Genomic DNA, 21433 nt, shown 5'->3' on the forward strand with positions numbered 1-21433 from the left:
TTCAGAAATGATGCCTTTATTTCTCTCCCTCCCTCCCTCCCTCCCTCAGTAACCTGTGACAACAAGCTGAGTGAGAGATGGAGAGCTCGAGCAGAGAAGAAGAGGAGGAGGAGTAGAGGAGCTCTTCAGTGCCACAGAGCATGCCAGCCCTGCCCAGTCACTGCTTTTCATTTTGATAATTGACCACGGACGCCAGAAATGTCCATCAGCTAATCCTCTTAGCCTTCATAATGCTGACTCTGTCACAGAAGCCCCTGTTTTAATGTAACGAGCAGCTAAGCCCACAGCGCAGGGCAGAGTCTGCCTGGGGCATCGAGGCAACTCTGCCCCCTAGAGGCCCAACGAGAGATTTGCTCTCAAATCAACAAGTGCCCCTGCCAATCTGTCAGAGCCATTTATGTCAAAGCATAAGTCCATAACCTAGCTCAAGGGTGCGCACCCCTCACTCCACCGCTCATACTGTACTCATTGGCACAGAGCTGCACTCAAAAAGCAGCATCTTGGTGGTTTGTTTCCATTCATTTGTGTGGATTGGAGGATGAATGAATTTAATCCCCTTTGAATTCCCCGGTGTACTCACTAAGCAGACCACTTAATGCCAATGACATCAATGTAATAATGTGAAAAGGGGACAGATTTCTATGAAACCTCATAATATTCAAACATAGCATAAATCCTATGACCAGCACTAGTAGCTTTTGTTTTAAGGGTTTTAAAATAATACATAGAAACAATTTGGAATAAAGAAACATTTATATATACTTAAAGCCTTTACTTTCCAAACATCAAGCTTTTAATAAAACCTTGCAAAAGCCCAAGCTAAGGGAATAAGCTAATGAAATGAAAGGACATTGTAATACTGAATTTTCCAAGATGTTTTAATGAGAAATCATACCTAAGGTAACGATGATGCAGAAAGGTGCTAATGAACAATCAACACCATTTCTGTGTCTGTCTAAAGCACATCTTACAGTTAGCATGTTTAAACACATCATGGAAACTTTTATAGCATTTGCTTAGTTAAAATACTGCCAATTATTTAAAATGACTGACAACTAAGAGAGTTTTCACTGGAACCAATTTTGTTAATTTGAAATTGAAGTTGAGCTAACGTTTTAGCTTGGGGTTGATCATTTCATGAATATGACAGCCAGAGGTGTGTGTGTGTGGGGGGGACTATTATTTCCCAAAGTTTAAGTGCCAAGCTTAACAACAAAAACTCAGTTTGTGAGGCCATTTTAAGATTTATTTTTGGGCTTTTTAGGCCTTTATTTCAGAGATCACACAGTGGATTGAGACAAAAACTGAAAAGAGAGAGACAGAGGAAAGTTGCAAAAGGGAGCCACAGGTTGAATTCGAGCCTGGGACTGCAGCCATCCCCAAAGACTTAAGCATTTGTACACGTGCACTAACCACTACACTGTAAGCAATTGCTTTTAATTTACGGCCAATTTTCAACACTATAGTACTGTTTGGATCTAAAACAGCAACAGGACAAATGCCCTCAACAGTATAATGATGTTTTAAATTACAGGACACTACTCCTTGAAGTCATGTCATGGCATCTCTGCTGCCAGCTCTTTACATTTATCTAAAAGAAAAAAAGTATTTACAGTGCAAGCTAGCAGGATTGTTTTTATGCTCTTTTAGTGACTGAAAAGTCTTTGGTTTGCTTCATATTTTTAGTCTTTTCATATTTTTCACTGTACACACATCTTCTCCCCTCTAAGTCCTTGTTTTCCTTTCCTCCATCTCTTCCCTAATTCCTGCTTCTGATCGTAATCCATCTGTACTGGCACCTTCCTGAAGTGAGGTCCTTTAGTTAAGGGACCAATGTAGCCCACCCACTCTTGAAGATGTTGTGCAAGAATTCTGGATTACAACATTACGGATGTGATCCTCTTATGCAAACTGCTCTTCAAACCTTCCACAAAGCAGGAATTGCTCATGAGCACAAATCCATGAAGGCACTGGTTGCCAGATTATCCAAACATCCACAATGGTGCAGCTGCTGTTTTTTCTTTTTGATGGAACAATGTGTTTTGTTGGGTGCATTCATGGCTGGGACTGATCCTGTTCTGTTCTCTGGCAGAGACATGTGGATGACTTAGCGATCATATGTGTGTGAGTGGATATTTAGGACAGATCACATGAGATTGTTTTGCTTGGCTTGTGTACAAACAGGACATTCTTCTCTTCCTGGAGCAAAACCGATCGGACCATTTTGGTTGTCCACCATTTGAGGAGATGCAGGAGAATTTGGGAACACGTTCTTTGATGAGGGCAGTATCAGCCTCTTAAGCAAACTGCATTCAGGCTGACATGTGGTTCCAGCCAGTCAGCAAAATGTAACCTGGCTGGCCTGCTATTTCCGCTCAGCACATCAGAAGTAACCGGCCTTATCTGACATGGCATGGCTGACACCGCCTTGAGAGCTGTGAGGAGACCCTGCCGATGATTAATTCAAGCTCGGGAAACATGATGAGGATTAGCTCGCACTTTGTTTACCCCTGCAGACGTCTCTCCTAAACTCAGGACAAGTCTGTGGCATGACAAGGGGCTGTGTAATAAGGCTGAATCATCAGCAGAGAATGATGTTGATGTGAAAACGAGCCAAGGCCAGACCGAGGAGTGTGAATCCAGAGAAGTGACTCAGCACTATGACTGTTTATCTTCGTGCAGTTCAGTTTAGATGCCAGCAGTGTGAGTGGTGGCCTGCAGACCTCAGTCAAACAGTATGTCCAAATTATTCTGCTTGCTTTAACACCACATAGCACAATATAAGTGAGCTACTTCAGATCCATTCAGATAGTGTCCAGGAAGAAGGCTACATTTGTTTTCCAAGTAGTTGAAGGCCTTGTGTCACCCAAAAGACTTGAGCCAGATTTACGTCACAATAGTGGTGACTTCAAAACTTTATTCTGAATGGTGCAAGAGTTAACTGATCTGAGACTTGGTTGCCTGAAGACCCAACATGGCTTTGGATCCTTTCATAAAAAAAATCCAAAAAAAAAAAATCCAAAAAAAAATCTATTTACCATTTAATGTAATATTTCAGACATATTTATTAACCATGTTTAATTTTTAAATGGTGAACTTACTGTTGCTATGATCTTCCACCCATTTTACTACTTGTTGTTATGTGAGCAAGTAGAGACCTCCATATTGACCAAAAAGAAGCTCTTGTCGATGTGCCTTATACACTCTGTTGTAGTGGCCACTTGAGGCTGGCTCAGAGGGCGAGTCAATCCCAACAACTTTACAGCAGAATTAAAAGCAGGTATCGGTAATTTTTGAAAAACTATGATGATAATTTTTATAGTAGCATCCATTTTCACTCACCCCCTCCCCTCTGTGCTCCCTCAAAAGCCACGCCCCTCACTTAAATGCATCAGGGTCGTTGATCCAGAAGCAGACCTTATCTTATGCTTTGAGTTTAAGCTTGTTCATGCATGGGGTAGAGAACAAGCAGGAAGACAGGGAGGCATGATTGGTTCATGAAACGGTTGCTGACTGCAGACATACGTTGAAGTTTTCACGTGTTCACAACTGCTACAGACGACGGATTGTTCCTTTGTTCCTTTTTTTTAGAGCACATGGGTTATTAATGTCTGTTAGGACCTCAAGACAATTTCAAACCACATCTGAAAAAGTGTATCTGGAGAAAAGTACCTACCCTGCCTTTAAGTATCTTTTCACTCTGTTCTCTGCTGCTCTTTTGCCAAATTCATTGAAAAGCTAATTGGGTTCTAATTTTTAGAATTACTCAACCATCTAAAATTACATAAAAGATTAAAGTTATTAAATATTCATATTAATATTACATTCTACCCCAAAGTTCATGACAGACAATCTAAAATAGCATTATAATCATGGATGTTTTATCAGACTTTTAAGAATCCCCTTCAAGTGCCACACAAATAAATCATACAGCATTTTCACCTGTGCAGGACTTTCAAGACCAGTGCTCTGATCTTCTTATTTGAATATTGATGGTGCGCTACGTCTACCCCCCCACCCCTCCAAAAAAACAACCACAACAAAACAAAACAAAACAAAACACTTTTCTGTCAAAAATCACATTCCAGTCCTCGTGCCTGCTCATGCACAATAACACTGTGACATTAACAACTCCTACTCAACCACCTACTACACTGTGCCTATAACTTTTGTGTCCAATATGGAGGTGTGAACAAATCACACAGCAGGGAAATCTACGGGCTCATTGACTTTATTGCACAGCCCTCCAACTGCAGCTCACAGTGAATGAAGAGAAGGAACTCACCCTCACTCGCCCTCTGTTTTCAGAGCATTGCTGCCTGCATTAATACAGACTTTGTGGCCTTGTCTCTAAAACTCTGATGCTATCATCCCAGAATGAATTGGCTCCATGTTTCTGCTGGAAATAACCTCTGTGGTCGACTTAAACAGGATTCTTAACTGTGTTTTTGCAAGGGGAAAGGGTTGCTTTTGCCTGCCTAACCTTTCCTTTTTCTTCTCTGCAGACAAAAGAATAATGAAGTTATTTGTCTGCAGCTCATTACAAAAGGGTAAGTCTCTCTCAGATATGCTCTTTTTCCTCCAGCCTGTCTGTTGTTATGCAGTAGAGCAGCCCCTGAACAGTGAACCCTTCATCCAATTTCACACAGCCCTGATGCTCATGCCCAAATGAATAAAAGCATCTCAAAGAGTCAAATGGATGTCTTGTGCCCTGTGGATGAAGGTGATGTTTTGATGGAGGAGAGGCAGTTTGAAGACAGTTAGAAAATGGGAAGAGTTAGGAGGACTGTGTGTGGAGTTTGTCATCAGAATAATGAAAAGCAGTAACAGCTTGAGGCCCAATTAGCATAATGAGTGTTGAGATTTTTCAGCAGAAGTGTTGAAGAGACAGATCTCCTACAATAACAGAATTAAATTTACTATTATTTAGGCCTACATTAATAGGTGTTAAGTGAAGGAGAGTGGACATTCTTGAACATTCTTGCCCAAAACATCACAAACTTTCCACTAAAACTTAACCCGTATCAGTCTGCCAATATGGGCCTTTTATTGTATTGGTATCCGTATATGTTTTCAGATGTGCTTTTGATATGAAGCTTGTTGATAGAACAAGATGTTTGGGGGGATTTACAACTGATCATATTGTGTTGAGTGAAATTGGACTCACTCGCTACATTATTTTCAACACTCTCAGCACTGTCTGCAGCACATATAGCAGACCAATAACAGTTTGGTCAGTTTGTTTCACCAGTTTACATTGTATGCTAATGTTAGACATTGTTTGATTATATTATTATATTATTTTGATGCTCCTTTTAAGTCAGCATTACATTTTCGAACCCAAACCATAATTTGGGTTTGGCTCTGTTCTAAAAGGCATAACAAGGTTTTCCCCAGCAGCATCAAAAAGGAAGGCAATGGCAAATGACAAACTCCAATGACCATCTCCAACTCTACAAACAAATCGGATTATATGAATTAGAGTCTCACATGTATATACAGTATAGTAGATATAATAAGTAGTATTATTACTTTTTTACAATTTATAAAGCATATATCTCTCTAACTGATTTTCATCTACATTCCTAATCCAACAATACAACAAACAACCATAATCATTGTGAAGAGGATTTTAGCAAAGTTTCAGAGTTTTCATTTCTTGGAAACATTTATGAAAGCTGAAGAAAATTTGTTGTCAATTTGTTGGGGTACTTTATTTTTTTCAGAATGAAACACTGTTGAATTTCAATGTCCTGCCCCCTTTTATCAACAGACTCTCTAAGAAAGCTAGCAGTTGTCTTCACCTTGTTTGTGATTTAAAATTCACTTTCCCAGAAGTGTGCGAGTAAAAGTTAAAAATTATTTTGGCTTATTCATAACTCAGTCAGGAGGAGTAAAGGATACATACATCATCAATTTGCTGTTTTCTGGAGAACCTAAACCTGTCTTGTACTTACAGTATGGAAGGCACCATGTGAATCTTAAAATCGGCTGCTGATGTAGGCTGTGTCGGGTTGACTGAGTCGACTTTTGTTGTTGACAGCTGTACGGGTAATTTTTCATGTCCTGGAAGATGAAGAGAGTGCAGGAGATGGCTGCTGCCTCCAGAATACACAGATTAGACTCGATGTTGCTCCTCTCTGCCCTGTTTACTCTTCACACCTGAGCAGGCATACAAATAAACCTGCAGTGCTGCCACAGAATGCTCAACACTCGTGATTAATATTTAATTTTTTCCCACAGCTGACTGAGGAGCTTATGCAAGGAGCAAAATCAGCAGGTCTCCAGAGACATTTGCTGTGCGTGTGCATGTAGACCGAGCTGGTACAGCACTGTTAGTACCAGCCGTTGGCTAAAATGGGCTCAGCAAAAGTTGGCAGATTGAGGGGGGGAAAGAAGAGTTCAGAGCATTTTTCCCTCCATCTGTTAATTGCTTTGGATAATTGGTAAAATATTAGCTACAATGCCAGCAGTCCGTTAATGGACAGTGTCACACCTCCTTCTTTGGCATGGTGTCACCTTGTCATCTTGATCCACCACAAACGCACATCAGCAGAATCCGCCCCATACCTACACGGGATATCCCAGCACTGTGTTGCCACTGTGAAAGGACATACTGTATTGCATCTGCCCTTTTCTCCCTTTGAACCATCTGAACACAGAAATGCTGACTTTAAGGCAACACTCAGAGTTTTTTTTTTATTTATTTTTTTAAATGTTATTTTAACCTAGAGACCTTTATTTCTGGTGACTCTTACCCTCACAGCTCCACTGTACATCTTATATCTTTGTTGATCACAAAAACTCAACCTGCATCATGTGAACCAACTACTGTTCTAGGGTGAAGTCCAAACATACGTCTTTTTGTTTGCGAGTTGTTTAATGCTTCAATTATAAACACACATCTGCATGTTAGTGCAGCTCTGCACTCAGAGAAAATTAAGAGAATATAAATACAGTGATTTGTTCAAATAAGAATATATATTTGCATCCAATACATCAACAAGCTGATCAAAAAAAAGCTTACTCTGATCGGCATTAACCCAGACTCACTTGAGGGGCATCTTTGCTGTAAGACTGAAGACCAATCTAAAAACGATGTGGTTCTTTCAAAGCAATCCTTCACATGGTGTTCTAATGGAGTCAGAAGCTCCTTCAGAGAGTGACTAGTGCGACCACAATGTGCTACTCAACCTCTCAGAGGCCCTTTGTTCCTGCAGTAGTCCGATATTTTCATAAATGTTTCTAGTTTTGTTTTTGACTCACAGCAAATGGTATCAATGGTATTTATTTATTTACTTGGTGTTTACTATGATTGTACTGTCGATAATGTTTGTGTATGAATTGACCGGTGAAAAATGAGCTCCCCCATTGGGAATCAATAATGCCTTCTAATTGCTACTGTTTTGCCATATGGCCCTGAAAGCCTAGATCTTTATCACTACGTTGAAGCAGTGAATAAACCTCATGAATCATCGCAGCAATAAATGGTGTGAGATATGAAATGAACAACGCTTAGTCAAACCGACAATTGTTGTGCAACACTCACACAGTTCATCGTTAACACCCTTGTCGTCGAGTCATTAGTGATCTGTTGTGCAAGGACGTGACACATGCTTGGCATTTATATCAAACAACACATTTACATTACACTGACTGCTCCTTTTGACATTCTGCCCACATTAAAAAACTCCTACAGAGCAGATCTCTTGCTGTCTCCCCGCAGCTAAAACCACATTTCACACTGGATATTATCTCTACTGCTGATCCCAGTCGCTCTCTGGGTCCTGCAGACGGCAAAGGAGGCCATGTGTGTATGTTTCACCAAGCCAGGGAGTGTACAGCAGTGGCTAAATCTCTGTAAGCAGGCCCTGGCATTGCTCCCCAATTGCCTGCCTGCTGTGCGGGTAGGGGCCTGGAGGGAACTAATCCCTTGGCATGGTCATAGGTCACACATGTTGATGTCTATGTGTGTATGTGTTTATGTGTTTTCATGCAACAAAAAATACAAATCCAAGCTGCAGGGTAAAGACAAGACATGGCAACGGATTCCGAGAGCACTGACTTATAACCTGCGGCGTCCTTCCCAGCCTTCACAGAAAGTCTTGGATGCTTGGTAATTTGTTTTTTTTCTAAGTCTGCCTCCTACTGTACAGACAGGGGCAGTCCTAAACTTACATAACCTTGGTCTGCTAGAGATGTCTCTGAGTGTTTGGCCTTTGACCCTTATATGTAGCTGAGGTTTTGCTTGAGTGAGCAGCAGCGGTGGCTGAGAAAGTTGACATGCTGCTTCAGCCTTGTCAATCTGTGTCCGTAGATTGCTATAAGGGCGCGGCAGCTTTCCTGTCTGTTATCTTGGCAGCTAAGGTGACCCACAGGCCTGAAGGCAACAAAAGCAGCCTCTGCTCTGCAGCCTTGCAAGTCCCCCGACACCTGTTAATTCAAGAAAATATTTCAGTCAAGTGTTAAGACATTGTGCTTTCTTGCCCCAAACTAGACAAAAATATCAACAACCCTCCCATGTCTGCCCGTTGAAGAAGAAGCTACATAGCATTAAAGCTGGAAACGGAAAGTCTGACTTTGTCCAAATATCCAAATGTGACATCTTTTTTTATGGACAGAAATGTCACTGCAACCTGCCAAGAGATATTTTCACCATAAACTCCATTTTTACAACATTGTCTTTTTTACACTTTGGGTTTTGGAAGGTTACACGTTGAAGCTTCACATAGTTTGGTTTTTGAACTGTTCTTTTACTGTGAGAAACTTGACTTTTCCTTTATTGTGGTCGCCATCTTGTTTGTTTGTTGTCATCTGTTAGCTAAGAAAGTTACTCAAACTTAACTATTTCTTTGCTGGCTTGCCTCCATCTCCAGTGGGAGAACAAAGGCCAACAACAAGCCTGCCTCATGCACAGGCCGCCACAAATAAATTACTGTTACACAACTCAACTACCTAACAAGCTATTGTCTTGTTGTTTTGAATACCGATTAAAAAACAGGAGGGCTGCATTTTTCTGAAAGGAAGCAGCAGTTAACTTAATGGACCAGCGATTACATGTTCTACATTTGGAATTGACTATATCATGCCACATTAGCTGGTTAATACCAATTAAGATCTGCATTAGAGAAAATGACAGGGTACCAGGGCTTTTCTTTTCTTACCAACACTGCTGTGGCATTTAATCTAGTAATCTAGAGTTTAGAACAAACTGCTTTGAATCTCCCTTGTCTGGGTGTTAAGAAAACAGTATAGAAATATGAACAACCTAGACAATAACGTTGGAGTATCTAGGTTGAACACTGGCTACTTATAAAGTCTAAAGCTACTGACATATTGATCTACTGTATATACATGATGACACCCAGAAAATTAACCTGTCCACATTTTTTTCTTGTGACACAAAGAACGACCTCCAGGTGATTATAACTTACACCAAATATTGAGAGTCCTTAGTTGGCCTGCAGAGTTGACACATTGTTTGCGCTGCCAACTATCAAACACTAATTAGGAGTGTAGCTGGGGCTAAATCCAACTCACTCAGCATTTTGAGCTGACGTGTACATTCATATGGAAATCCATAGCACTCAAAAGTGAAGTAAATGCTTTTCTTGATTTACAGCACAATTGATTTTTTTTCCTTATTTTACTTGTTTGGCCCATTACAATCACTCACAGGACATATTTTACTCACATTTATTTCATTACTGCCACACTGGCAAACAAGGGGTCTCCTTTTATTATGCTGTGAGGCCAAACAGCTGTGTTTGTGTGAAGTTTTTCTCTGAAAAACCATTAAAAACTCAAAGAAACTTAGACACTCATTGTGGCAGAGTGTTGCCACACTGAAGTTCGGTAACCTGAATTATGTGTTAGGAACGCAGGTAAGTTATTAAAGGGGCCAAGAGAGATTTTGGATTTGGTTTCATAACATACCGCTATGATGGTGGTGGGATTTTAGTGTCTTGTCTTGGCGTTTGATCTCACGCGTAAATGACCTGAAAGATCTTCAGCTGTCCTGGGTTTTCACAGTGAACAGCAGAGAAACCAAAGAAGAAGAAAAGGCATGTTTTTTTTCTACTGGCTGTTTGTTCTTCGAGAAAGTTAAAGGGGCCAAGTCTCATTTGGACGCATTGACGGGTGCATAGTAAAGAGCAGCTGGATGCAAAGAGGGAGTTGATCTCTCACCAACTCGATCGGCTTTTTTTCCTCCCCTGCACAGAGGAGGCATTCACGTGAAGGGGGAGGCGCCCGAGCCAAGCGAGCGGCACGACTGCTGCCCGAATCCAACAATTAACCTTGATGAACACAGATTGGTTTCACTTATCAGGCGCAGGTGCGTGGATTTCGCGATACGGCGCAGCTGAGCCGTCCCATGTTTACGACCGGACGCTGACGCATTTGATGCCAAACACAGAAAATACACGGATTGAGGATATTGCTGCTGATTTTTTTTTTTGTCACGGGACGGGGTGCACATTGCAATGGGAGCCTGTCAGCTACTTACCCTCTCGAAGAATCCGAATTCAGGAGCATTGAATTGATTTGGAGACATATAGGCTGTCGGAATTTGACCGCCGTGTCATTGCCCAGACAAGTAGGAGGGGAGAAACTGTCCGCTTCACTACTCTTCATCAGCGCCTTGGACGGCTTGAAATGAGGACCACATCTCGGCTGTGCTCCGTGTGAAGAAGAGGCAAAAGCGGGGCGGCAGTTTTTTTTTTTCTTTCTTTTCTTTCGACTCTCAAGGGCGCAAAAAAATAAAAAGTGGCCACCGGGCCGAGCTGCGAACATGGAGCGGGACGACACCGACACCGTGAGCGTGTCCAAAAAGACAATAATCGCGAAGATATTTAAAGTTCGCAAGAGGAGGGAGATGCTTTTCGTGCAGGTGTGCTTCATCTGCAGTGTCCTCTTCGTGGCGTGGAGCATGTCTGCGCTGTTGACCAAGACAGGTGAGTGTTGTCTGTGTGGAGGGGAAGGGGAGGGAGAGAGAGATGCACCGGGGCACGGGGAGCTGAGGACGGAGCAGAAATCTGCAGTCAAATCATGCAACGCGCCAATATCAATCCGAATATATAGGAGAGAGCTGCAGCTTGCGGAAATACGCTTTAATGTCAAGGGCATTGTAACAAACTGTTTTTTTTGTTTTTATATTTTCACATAGGAGCAGGTCCATCTTCCTATCCGAAATGCATGCCATGTCCAGCACATTTAATTAAGTTTGCATCCAAATGCAGCACACAACTCAGTGTGATGTCGTAAATTCTGGCCCATCTATACTAAGTCACATGCACATGTTAAGATCAGGTCACGGCATTCGTTTTCTATGTTATTATTGGAGTACACATTCGTCTGTCTGTCAGTGGATGCCGCAGTGTGCGCGCCGTGGCAGCGGCACGTTTTTAATTTGAGAGGCAGGCTCATAATCACGGCGCACGCACACTTCATGCTCCACATGCACACACCAACCAAACCAGCCCAGACGACTGCAATTCTGTTCTGATTTGTCTGGCTTTTTTCCCCCCCTCCTAAATCTGTCTCATTCTTTTAGCTTTGAAGCAGAAGCATAGTCACTAACAGCACACTGGAGCTCAAGCTAATGCTTATCATACTGGCATGATCGCTGCTGGCCCAGGGCTTCACACACCACTGCACACTATTGCACACCCTGGATCACCTTAATCACACCCGAACAGCATCATCACGCTTCCAGGTTCCGCATGGTCATCGAGGGATGTTGATATTTTACGCAGAGGCCACTGATGATCATTTCAATTGGGGGTGGAGGAGGTGGGTTTGGGGGCTAAACACTGGGATGCTTTGCCCCGCCGAATATTGCAATATTCATAGATGATGCCCGGGGTGTGCGCTGAGCAAACGACTGGTGGCTGATCATGCGTGATGCTGGTATGCGCGCACACTCAAACTCCAGACAACATAGGCTACCCCACATGCGCATACACACACGCACATACCAAACTCTTACCTCGGGCCCGTGCAAACACACGCAGCGCATCCCACACAGCCTCACACACAGTTATGTAATCTAATGACTAACCTTGACATTTTTGCTGGTGAAGAATGATATCTGACACAGCAACGGGATCAGAGGTTAACGAGACGTAACACACCCTCAGGGTAGTTCATGTGAAGGAAACAATAAGACAGCATGGATTTTGGAAACATTTTTGCTGCATGCATATTCAAAACATTTGGGACTGCAAGATAAGGGGTTCTGTCATTTCCCTCATTCTTAATGCCTCTAACCCTGAACCCAAGACCCGGACCATGACCTGGGATCCATCCATCTGCAAGCACTTAGTCCCAAGAGCTAGATAATTCAATGCAGCTACTGTCAGACTGCCAACACATGTATCAGGACTTTTATTAATTACATTAAAAACAACAAGAGGCTTAAAAGATTATTCTGGAGTGATATCATACATGCCAGTGCAAATCTGTTATCTCTAAAAGCACCCATTGGGAGCCAAAGTAACCCACATCCCCTCCAACTCACGTCCACCCACCACTAGTCACTAATGGCCTGCCTTTTTTTTTCCACATTTAATCAAGTTTGCCTGACTCACACAGTGATTGTCATGTGAGGGAATTTGACAGAAGCTGTTTCTCGTGAGTTTCAGCCTCTCTGGCCATGTGCGGGAGCAGTAGTGGTTGTGGTGTTTATAGTGGGATTTCAAGGTGACACGCACGAGAAGGGGGGGAAAAAAAGCTAAAGCTCTCAACCATAATCAGATCTGCCTAATTGAATAGCCGTGGCCTTCTCATCGTTCTGCCATCACAACAGGAACAAGCATTTGTCATGTCAGTGTTAGGAAAAAAAACAACCTGCACCCTGTGTGCATCACCGATTTGATTGATAGCGATGTGTGGGTGTGTTGATGTGCTGTACAGCCCAGATGGATGGGATTTGATGTACTACTCCTGGGTTACATCTCCATAAAGAGGGGTGGGGCATGACATGCTGTCATGCATGCTGATTGCGCTAAGTTTGTGTGTGTGTGTGTGTGTGTGTGTGTGTGCGTGTGTGATGGAGCTTTGCATGAGGGAGAAGAACAGGTGTCTTTGAGAAGCAGGGCAGGGCTCGGCTCTGACAGGTAGCTGCAGAAGGCTGACAAAATGGGGAGGAGGAGGAGGAGGAGGAGTGGCTGGCGATGTTTTTGGCAGCAGAAAGGTGAATACTATTCTGAGGAGAGCCATGCTCACCGCACAGGAAGATTGATGAACGCTTGTCCTTGGTCTATCCCCCTGCAGAGCAGAACAGGAGGATGGCATTACCACTGTGCTATTGTTGCTCACACATTCCACCCTCCCTCACAACCTTTTATCCCATTGGTCATTTATGTGATTACAGGGCATATAGTGTCTCTAACATTGCATTTCTTTGCACTACAGTTATCAAATAAATTTCATGGCTTTATGCCATGTGTGTATCAAACAATGTAAACATCGACTGTAAGTTGGAGGCACACATGAACCTCTACGACAGCTTAAACTCTAATGTCGACTGTTTTGCTTTACATCGGCTGTAGCTTATGATTAATGATTTTTCACATAACTGCCCATTTCCCTTTTTTGAATATGGGTTATCATTTTTTTTTTCTAAGATGTTTTGTCAAAGTTCTAAAATCAGAACATGGAGGATTAGTTAACAGCTGATTCCTTGTTGATTTACAATGATTAACAAACGAAATGTTCCGATTTGTTACAATAGGAAATACGCTTGTCTAGTCTCTCTGCCTGCTCAAAATGCTTTTGTCACACCTTCCCATTCTCACACACACAGACACACACACACACACACACACACATACACACACACACACACACACACTGGTGGCAGAGGTTGTTGATGTAACGTGACTAATTCCATTCACAAGAGAAAATAAATAAGAAAATAAAGATTGTTTGAGTCATACACTCGTTATGCCACAAATGAAGCAGCGGGAGCTAAGTGGGGTTAAGTGTCTTGCCCAAGGACACATTGGACATGTCGCTGCAGGAGCTGGGGATCAAGAGATGCACAGATTTCATGACTTATGTTACATGTAAGAAGAAGAATGTGTCCCTCAAAAATTAATGTACTATAAATCAAACGTGATGTCACTCAAACTGTTAAATATCAAAACACATATGATATGCTATACAAGATGTCGACCCTCTAAGTGTTAAAATATGATGGGCAGCCAATCTGAAGGTTTTACATTTATTAACCTATGAAAAGAGGACAGATTTATTCATGAGGTGCAAGTGACACATTTGGCCCATGACAGATATTTGTTTGTGTAATTTTCTGTTTGGATAGGAAAAATATGCCACACTAAGCATAAGCATAAAAAGTGCTTTGGTGTCTTCAAAAAAATATCAGAATATATTACATGATCTTAAACTTATTCAAGAAAGTAGTCTTTGAATATTGTTGGTTTTTCTTTTTCTGCATCTTTTTAAAACGAATAGTTGGAGTTCACTCTTCAGAGGAAGTCTACTTTCATACCAGATTTTATGTGAGTTTTAGCCTTCAAAATCAAAAATCCCTTATTCCGGGGCTCGAAAAAATCTAAATCAACGCGTTAAGTTGTGGGATCTATGGCACGTTTAAATCCAAAAAAACTCTTCTGCTTGTTATACACAGCAGATTTCTTCCTGATAAACAAACGGAAGTAAACTAGGCTTAATCAAAACCCACCAAATTCTGTGAACTCGAAACACTGCGGTCATTAAACATGGGGAATAAGATGCTTAATCAAAGTGAGTCATGCCCACGGATGACTGCAGCCCTTATTTTACCTCCAGCCTGCCTAGAAGTATACTGACAGACTCATGTCCTCATTGTTTTTCCCTTTTCACATGCTTGGCTGCGGGGGGGGGGGGGCACAGCACAACAAACAGCCCAGTTATATGAACGTAAACAAACACACTCGTCCTGGTTTGTGTGGTTGTTCAGGAAACAAAAAAAAATGATCCTGTTTGGAAAACAGAAGATTTCATAGTTGTGGTCAAATGATTCCACACATAACTAGTGGAAGAAATTGCAATTTAGGGCTCGATGTAGGTCTTTGAGTTAAATCTTTTATGAAGTCAGGGATTATTTTCCAAAACATCGCAATAACCCGCTCTGTCCAACCAGTTTGTCGTGTTAATGTGAAATACGAGCCCCGTTGCCCAACACAAGACTCTTTTTATTGCACTGTGTGACCACAGTGATCATCAGCTGGCAAAGTGTTCACATGTTTTTTTTTTTTTTTTTTAAATTGCCATTGCCCTGCTATTAAATTGTGTTTTGTTGTGCCATTAATGACACAGAAGTTGGAGACCAGAGGCAGCAGAGGGAAACAGAGCTGCTTAGTGAGGATGAACAGGTTGGAGCCTCAGTGTCGTGGATTGGAGGAGCAGCTGCAGTTGCCTCATGAACAGTCTGTGGGTCCAGCGCCTGCTGATTGTCAGTCTGTCCAACTGTAACAGGATTGAAAGGCATTTAATGAAGACATTTCTGTGTCATGATGAGCACCAAAAATACCATCCGGTGCAGGTAGATGCCTGCAGAAAATGGCATGGGGAAGTACCCATTGCTGTAGAAACCCCCCCCCCCCCCCCCCACAAAAAAAAAAAAAAAAAAAAATCAGGTGCTGGAAAAAAATTGTTAATGATAACATCAGCTAGATAGATAGATAGATAGATAGATACTTTATTGATCCCGAGGGAAATTCAAGGCATCCAGTAGCAGTATACAGACAGGCAGGACACACGACCTTACTTGCTTGTTACATCATTAAAGATGCGTATGCGAGTTATGTCATGTACACGACAAGTCATCAAATGACCTTGAGACTGTAAGTCAACCTTGACTTGTGGTTTCTCAGGCAGTCGGACTCCTGGGGTATGTCTTTGTAATCATTTAATATAATTTCAAATTCAAAACTATGGAGAGAGCTGTTTTCTCGTGTCTCTCCTCCTTTGAATAGGCGTGCATACAGGTTGCCATGTTACAGACACGGAAACCTTTCTGCATTCTAACCTCTCTCAGTTTTGCAAAATCATGTCCAATATTTATCTTAATTTTGACTAAATGCAGAGGCTTTAAAAGGTTATATGTGAACCTGTTCGCTTGCCAGCCTACATCGTTTCAACACCTGTTGGTTTGCATGTTGACTGGCAAACCGAGCAGTGTCCAAAACAGCTGTGTTGTGGTGCCTTAAAACCGCCTACTTTTCTGCTCATAACAAAAACAGACCGACTCGGACCAGAATCAAGACTGAGGACATACTGGCTGCTTCACTGTTGTCAGAGAAACTAGCTCCCTAACTAAATGTGTTTCCTTAATGTCTGTAGTAAGGTAATTTGATGATTTAATTCAGTAGATATTTTACATATTGCTTCTTGAAGTAAGTCGCCCACGACAGACATTACATCTCCTGTTGGCTCTACAGATCATTTGTCTTTCAGCACAATTGAATTAAACTTTTGTATCATTGTTCCCAGTCACACAATAAAGCCTGAGATAAAAAAAACCCCAAAACACGTTAGTCACAAGTCCAGTTGTAGAGGGTTTAGCATATTAACAGTCTGACATTTAAACACAGCTAAAAGCAAAGTGAATGTTCAGTTTGTTGGGTGGTCAGTGTCGGATGTTTGTGTAAACAGCCTGCTGCTTGGTAACTGATCCATCAAAACAACGTTCAGGCTGATAATGTGATAGTTTGTTTGCTTTCCTTAGGCAATCAAAGAAATTAGAAATCACTGCCAGTTACAAAGGAACAAGTCACTGAAATCAGATGATATTGGTGTATTCCTCCGTCTAGGTCTTAGATCTATATGTTTGCCCTGAGATGTCACACATTAATGTCTTTGCTCTGTTAAGAGATCGGCATTCAAGATATGGTTCAATTTGTAACCCTTAAATTTGCTGTATTGTCCTCCTTTGTGCCAACCATCACTTCCTCGGAGCTGTCACCAGAATGTAAATTAGGAGGCTCATAGGGAAACACTCACTCACATAGGGGGGGGGGGGGGGGGGGGGGGGGGGGGATGTGAACCAACGCTGAGATCATCTGAGTCAACTGCTGCATGAATGTCTTCCACCCCGATTACATAAGAAGGGAAAAGGCAGACAGTTTATCTGTCGATGAACAACACAGCCTCGGAACTCAAACATGCCTCAATATTGAGATGAAGTGGTGCACAGCTCGTTTTGACTGATTTTATGTAACAGATTTAGGACTGTTTTTTTATGTCCTTATTACAGCGGCTTAAGAGCAGTTTAATAAAAAAAAATTGACACTTGTTCGCTTCTCCTTCCACTCTGCACCCGCAAAAATATAACGGCCCAGCAGCAGCTGCAGGTTGATGTGTTAATATGCACGCATATAAATGTTGGATATCTTTTGTATTAAAAAAAAAAAGTTCCTCCCTACAGGATTACAGAGAGGGAAAGTAATCTACAGGAATGACTGTGATCATTATTTTGTTTATTTTTGTGCTTTGAAAATGGAGTTTCCAGGTTTCGCAGAAGCAAAAAAAAAAAAAGCTTTTAGATTTGCTGCAGCTGATCTTGAGCATTAACCTCTGGAATTATGTATGCTGAACACTTGCACCATAGCTCAAAGATATATTTTTTTTGATGAATGTGTATGAGCAAAGCTGTTTTTGTGTTCTTTTGCAGGCCATGGCATGATAGTGGAGGGATATCCGGATCCTGAGCACTGGGGAAGACGGCTAATGGCCACGGCACTAGAGAACGAAACTGAGCCTCAGAACTGTTCAGCACCAGGTATACTAACACATGAATTTGCTGTTTCTCCATAACAATTTTTTTTTTTCAAAACCACAATGCATTAAATGACTGCTGTTTGAATACATTTGCTTATAGTGATGAACCTACAAAAGAGTTTCTGCAGCTAACTTCAGTTCCAAAGAGTGTTTTTACTACTTTTGGTGCATTGTTTTGGTTTCCTTATGCAACGTTGCTGTTTGTTTTTTACACCGTCAGAGCTCTCATTAGTTGAATTGTTACACAGAGATTAAACAGTGTTTTCTCCCCCAAACAAAACAGTACTTAAAAGCCATTGTATGCCACCCACTACCACTAAATGGCAGCTGTTAATTTTAGCTCTAGCTTAGCACAAGATTTGAAACAAAGAGTCCAGATATTTCCTTTTGAAAAACTCAGTTTATGGAACAACAATAAATGAAAGGCTCAGTTAATATCGGACATACCTTTCTGCAGAGGTTGTTTCATGTCTGCTGGAGATGAAATCCAGCTAATGTTAGCTAACACATCTCTAACACACTAGCCACAACGACACTATGAAGTGACAATGACCCATGCGGGCAAAAACTGAATTAATTCTACATCAAAGTACTTCTACACTAATACAGTCAAGATCTTGTAAGTGTGCAAATAAAACAAGACCCAAGACAACTTAAGTCTTAACTAAGACCTTTTAAGACGGGAAAATCTTTGCAAATACAATTTAGATTCTTGAAGATTTGATTATCTTAATCTTTGCGCATGAAGCTCAGACTTTGCAAATTAATGCACACGGTATGGAGATAACAATCTGAAGATCAATAGAAGACTTTGGGTCAACTCGGATAAAGAAACAACAACAGTACTTTAATTAAAATGCAGGGAAAGCTCAAAGTAACACCCAGTAGTTGTGAAGGTTTTTGGATTGATCCTGCTTTAATTCACTTCGTGGTCGAGCCTCTATTGTTCTGACTCAGTTTGGATCACTTCTCTGTAATAAGCACTGAGAGAGCTATTAAAAGACTGCAGTATTGATTATGTTACAGCATCTTGAAAGGAAAGCAGCATTCTCTATAATTAGTTATTCTGGACTGTATGCTGACGGATCCACTCACACTGCTGACATCTGCACCTCCTACCAAAAACATCAAAGCTGACTTTCTCTGGAGAGAACTGATGTGAAGAGGTGCACAAGCATGTGGACAAACCATTTGTTTGTTTTTGTTTTACATTTGCATTACATTTAAATTTCCTCAGTCGTGACTTGAGCTGTGTGTTCTTGCGGCATGATCCTTATGGAAAGAATAAAGAGCTGCTGGGGTTAGGGGTTTAGTCCCATAAGGCCGTTTCAGCTTCTGCTCCTAGAGTATACATGCAAATATTACGCATAAACAGAAAGCATGAAAGGAAAACATACTCACAAGAAAATGGGTGAAAAGCAATAGAGCAGACAAATATAAGTACATTAAAAAAGAGTAACAGAATAAAATAATCATGATTTCTTATCTCGGGTATTTAAGGAATTAAGATAACTATGTTACTATATAACGATTATATATCTATATTGTATATCTGTGCCACTTTTTAACTAACATGTTTCCAATTCAAACTGTCTTCTACTACTTTTTTTTTTTAGTTTTGGCTTTAATTCATGTTTGTACAAACCTTTTAGGAAAACCTTGTTGTGAATGGAAAAATAGCTAAATCCAAAGTCATAGTTAAAACTTTTCAAGACCTAAATTCTGTCTTTACTGGGGAGAAGAATTAAGTGTGATGCAGCTCAGTATTGAGATAGGTATTAGTGTTTGTGTTGACCAGCACACAGAGGATCACATCAGGGGCAGATAATTTAGGTAGTAACTTGAATATGTACATTCTATTTTTTAGCAGCAACACAAGTGACCCAGTAAGGACTAACTGGTTATTGCTATATTATTGGTGGCAGCAGCCAGAATCCCTCAGGGTCCACTGACTTACTGATTGTCAACTGCTTTGTTACTGAAAGAGAAAAAGGGGGAAAATGAATGATTCTTGAACTACTATGAGTGATTCAGTATTGTGGCCATTTCAAATGCAAACTCATCCGGAGTCCCAGTTGGGTTCCTTTTTGAAATGAGCGCCAAATGACAAGATTATGTGCTGAAAGTTTTCCCTCTAATCCTCCAGGATTACCTTTTTTTTCTTTTTTTTCCATTCAAATGTCTTCGTCAGTGAAGGATCCAGACTGTACTTCACCTTCAACACATTCCTCTCCAGCTCTGGTCCTCCTTTATCCCCCCCCCCTCGCCCCCGGTGCTGCTGGTCAGTGGGAGCTGGTCATATGACTCTTTAGTGCTTGGGGTCTTGTGAATAATCCTGTTGTAGTTTAAGACTTCAAACACGTCAGCTGATGCTTAAAGACTGTTGTCATGAGGAAAAAGTTTTTTCTTATTTTTAAACTAGGTGCATTTTGAAAAAAAAAAAAATTAACAAGCCTGAAGACACATTTTCTTTCTCCATTTCCACCTTTTCTCCCCATGTGCACGATATACTTCTCGGGTGATTTGATCATGTCCTAGGAGTTTTTATAAGGGTCATATGAGAAATCACTCAGTAAGTATTAACACAATTGGACTCAATTCATTCAGAGTTTCATAATAAGCTGATTTATTCTTGGTCTGTTAAAATCACACAAGGAGCTTTATCTGTCACGTGACTCGTGGATTTAATTTAAAGAAAACTATCACTTAGTTTGGGCTTTTTGAGAATTTTCTGACTATGGCTTTGCACTCTCACACTCTAGATGTAGAGATTTATGAAAGGCTGTATTAAGCTTTGCAAAAGAGGAAGAAAAAAAAAGAATATTATTTGACAGTATTGTATGTAACAACCGGAACTGTCAATCTAGATTAGTTGTTGATGTCACAGGAATCTATTTTATCTGCCCGGCAGCTAATGTGCACTTAGTGTTTTCTTATGCTTTTCATAATAATCTGGAAAAAAAAGTGTCATACTGCGAAATGGCACAAAGATAGATTAATGTACCTTATTGATCCCAAACTGGGAAATTGTAGAATAAAAAAACATAGAGGTCTCTTATACTAGGGCTCGACCGATACAGGACTTTTGGGACCCATATTGATTTTGGGGAGAGAAAGTAAATCTGATGCCGATATATCAGCAGCTTAATTAGATCAATAATTGATCTGTACATAATTTAGATGGATAAACGCATTTATTGCATTGCTCCATCAGATGCATTATCAAACACTAGATGCAGTGTAGTGTAAAGGAGACAAGATGGTCACTCAACTGTAACAAGGTGAGTGGTTAATGAGGAATATTACAGAGTGCTGTCACTTGGGCTCAACAGCTAAACTTCAATCCTTGCATCAGGATGGAAATTTGCTTCTTATCAAAATCGAAAGGATCAGACGTGTTTTTAATTTGTTTTAATCGAATGGAGAATATCAGTGCACAGTCTTTGCTTATTTTAGGCGGGAGATTGCTAGCGTTCACAATCCAGACAGAACAAACATAATTAAACTCTACAAAGTCACACTTTATTCCCTGGAAGAGGTGAGCATTCGTAAAATGTTGTTTCGAAGAGAGACAATGAGTCAGATTTTCAGCTGGCTTTTTTTTCAGATGTCTTTTAAAACTGGAAGGACTAACTCCACATTTCCC

General features: G+C 41.0%; 1 protein-coding gene across 3 annotated transcripts in view; it reads left to right on the top strand.

Moving 5' to 3' along the window:
* Nucleotides 1-10592: 10592 nt before the first annotated feature.
* The window catches only part of slc24a4b (solute carrier family 24 member 4b), a 34746-nt gene continuing 23905 nt past the window's right edge, over nt 10593-21433 (top strand). For all 3 annotated transcript variants that reach the window (XM_079342153.1, XM_079342154.1, XM_079342155.1), the window contains exons 1-2: nt 10593-10955; nt 17681-17788. In XM_079342153.1, coding sequence (XP_079198279.1) covers nt 10793-10955; nt 17681-17788 — 271 coding nt within the window. In that variant the 5' untranslated portion in view covers nt 10593-10792. The remainder of the gene's footprint in view (nt 10956-17680; nt 17789-21433) is intronic.

The sequence above is a fragment of the Symphodus melops genome (genome assembly GCF_947650265.1).
Source record: "Symphodus melops genome assembly, chromosome: 1".
Classification (NCBI taxonomy): Eukaryota; Metazoa; Chordata; class Actinopteri; order Labriformes; family Labridae; genus Symphodus; species Symphodus melops.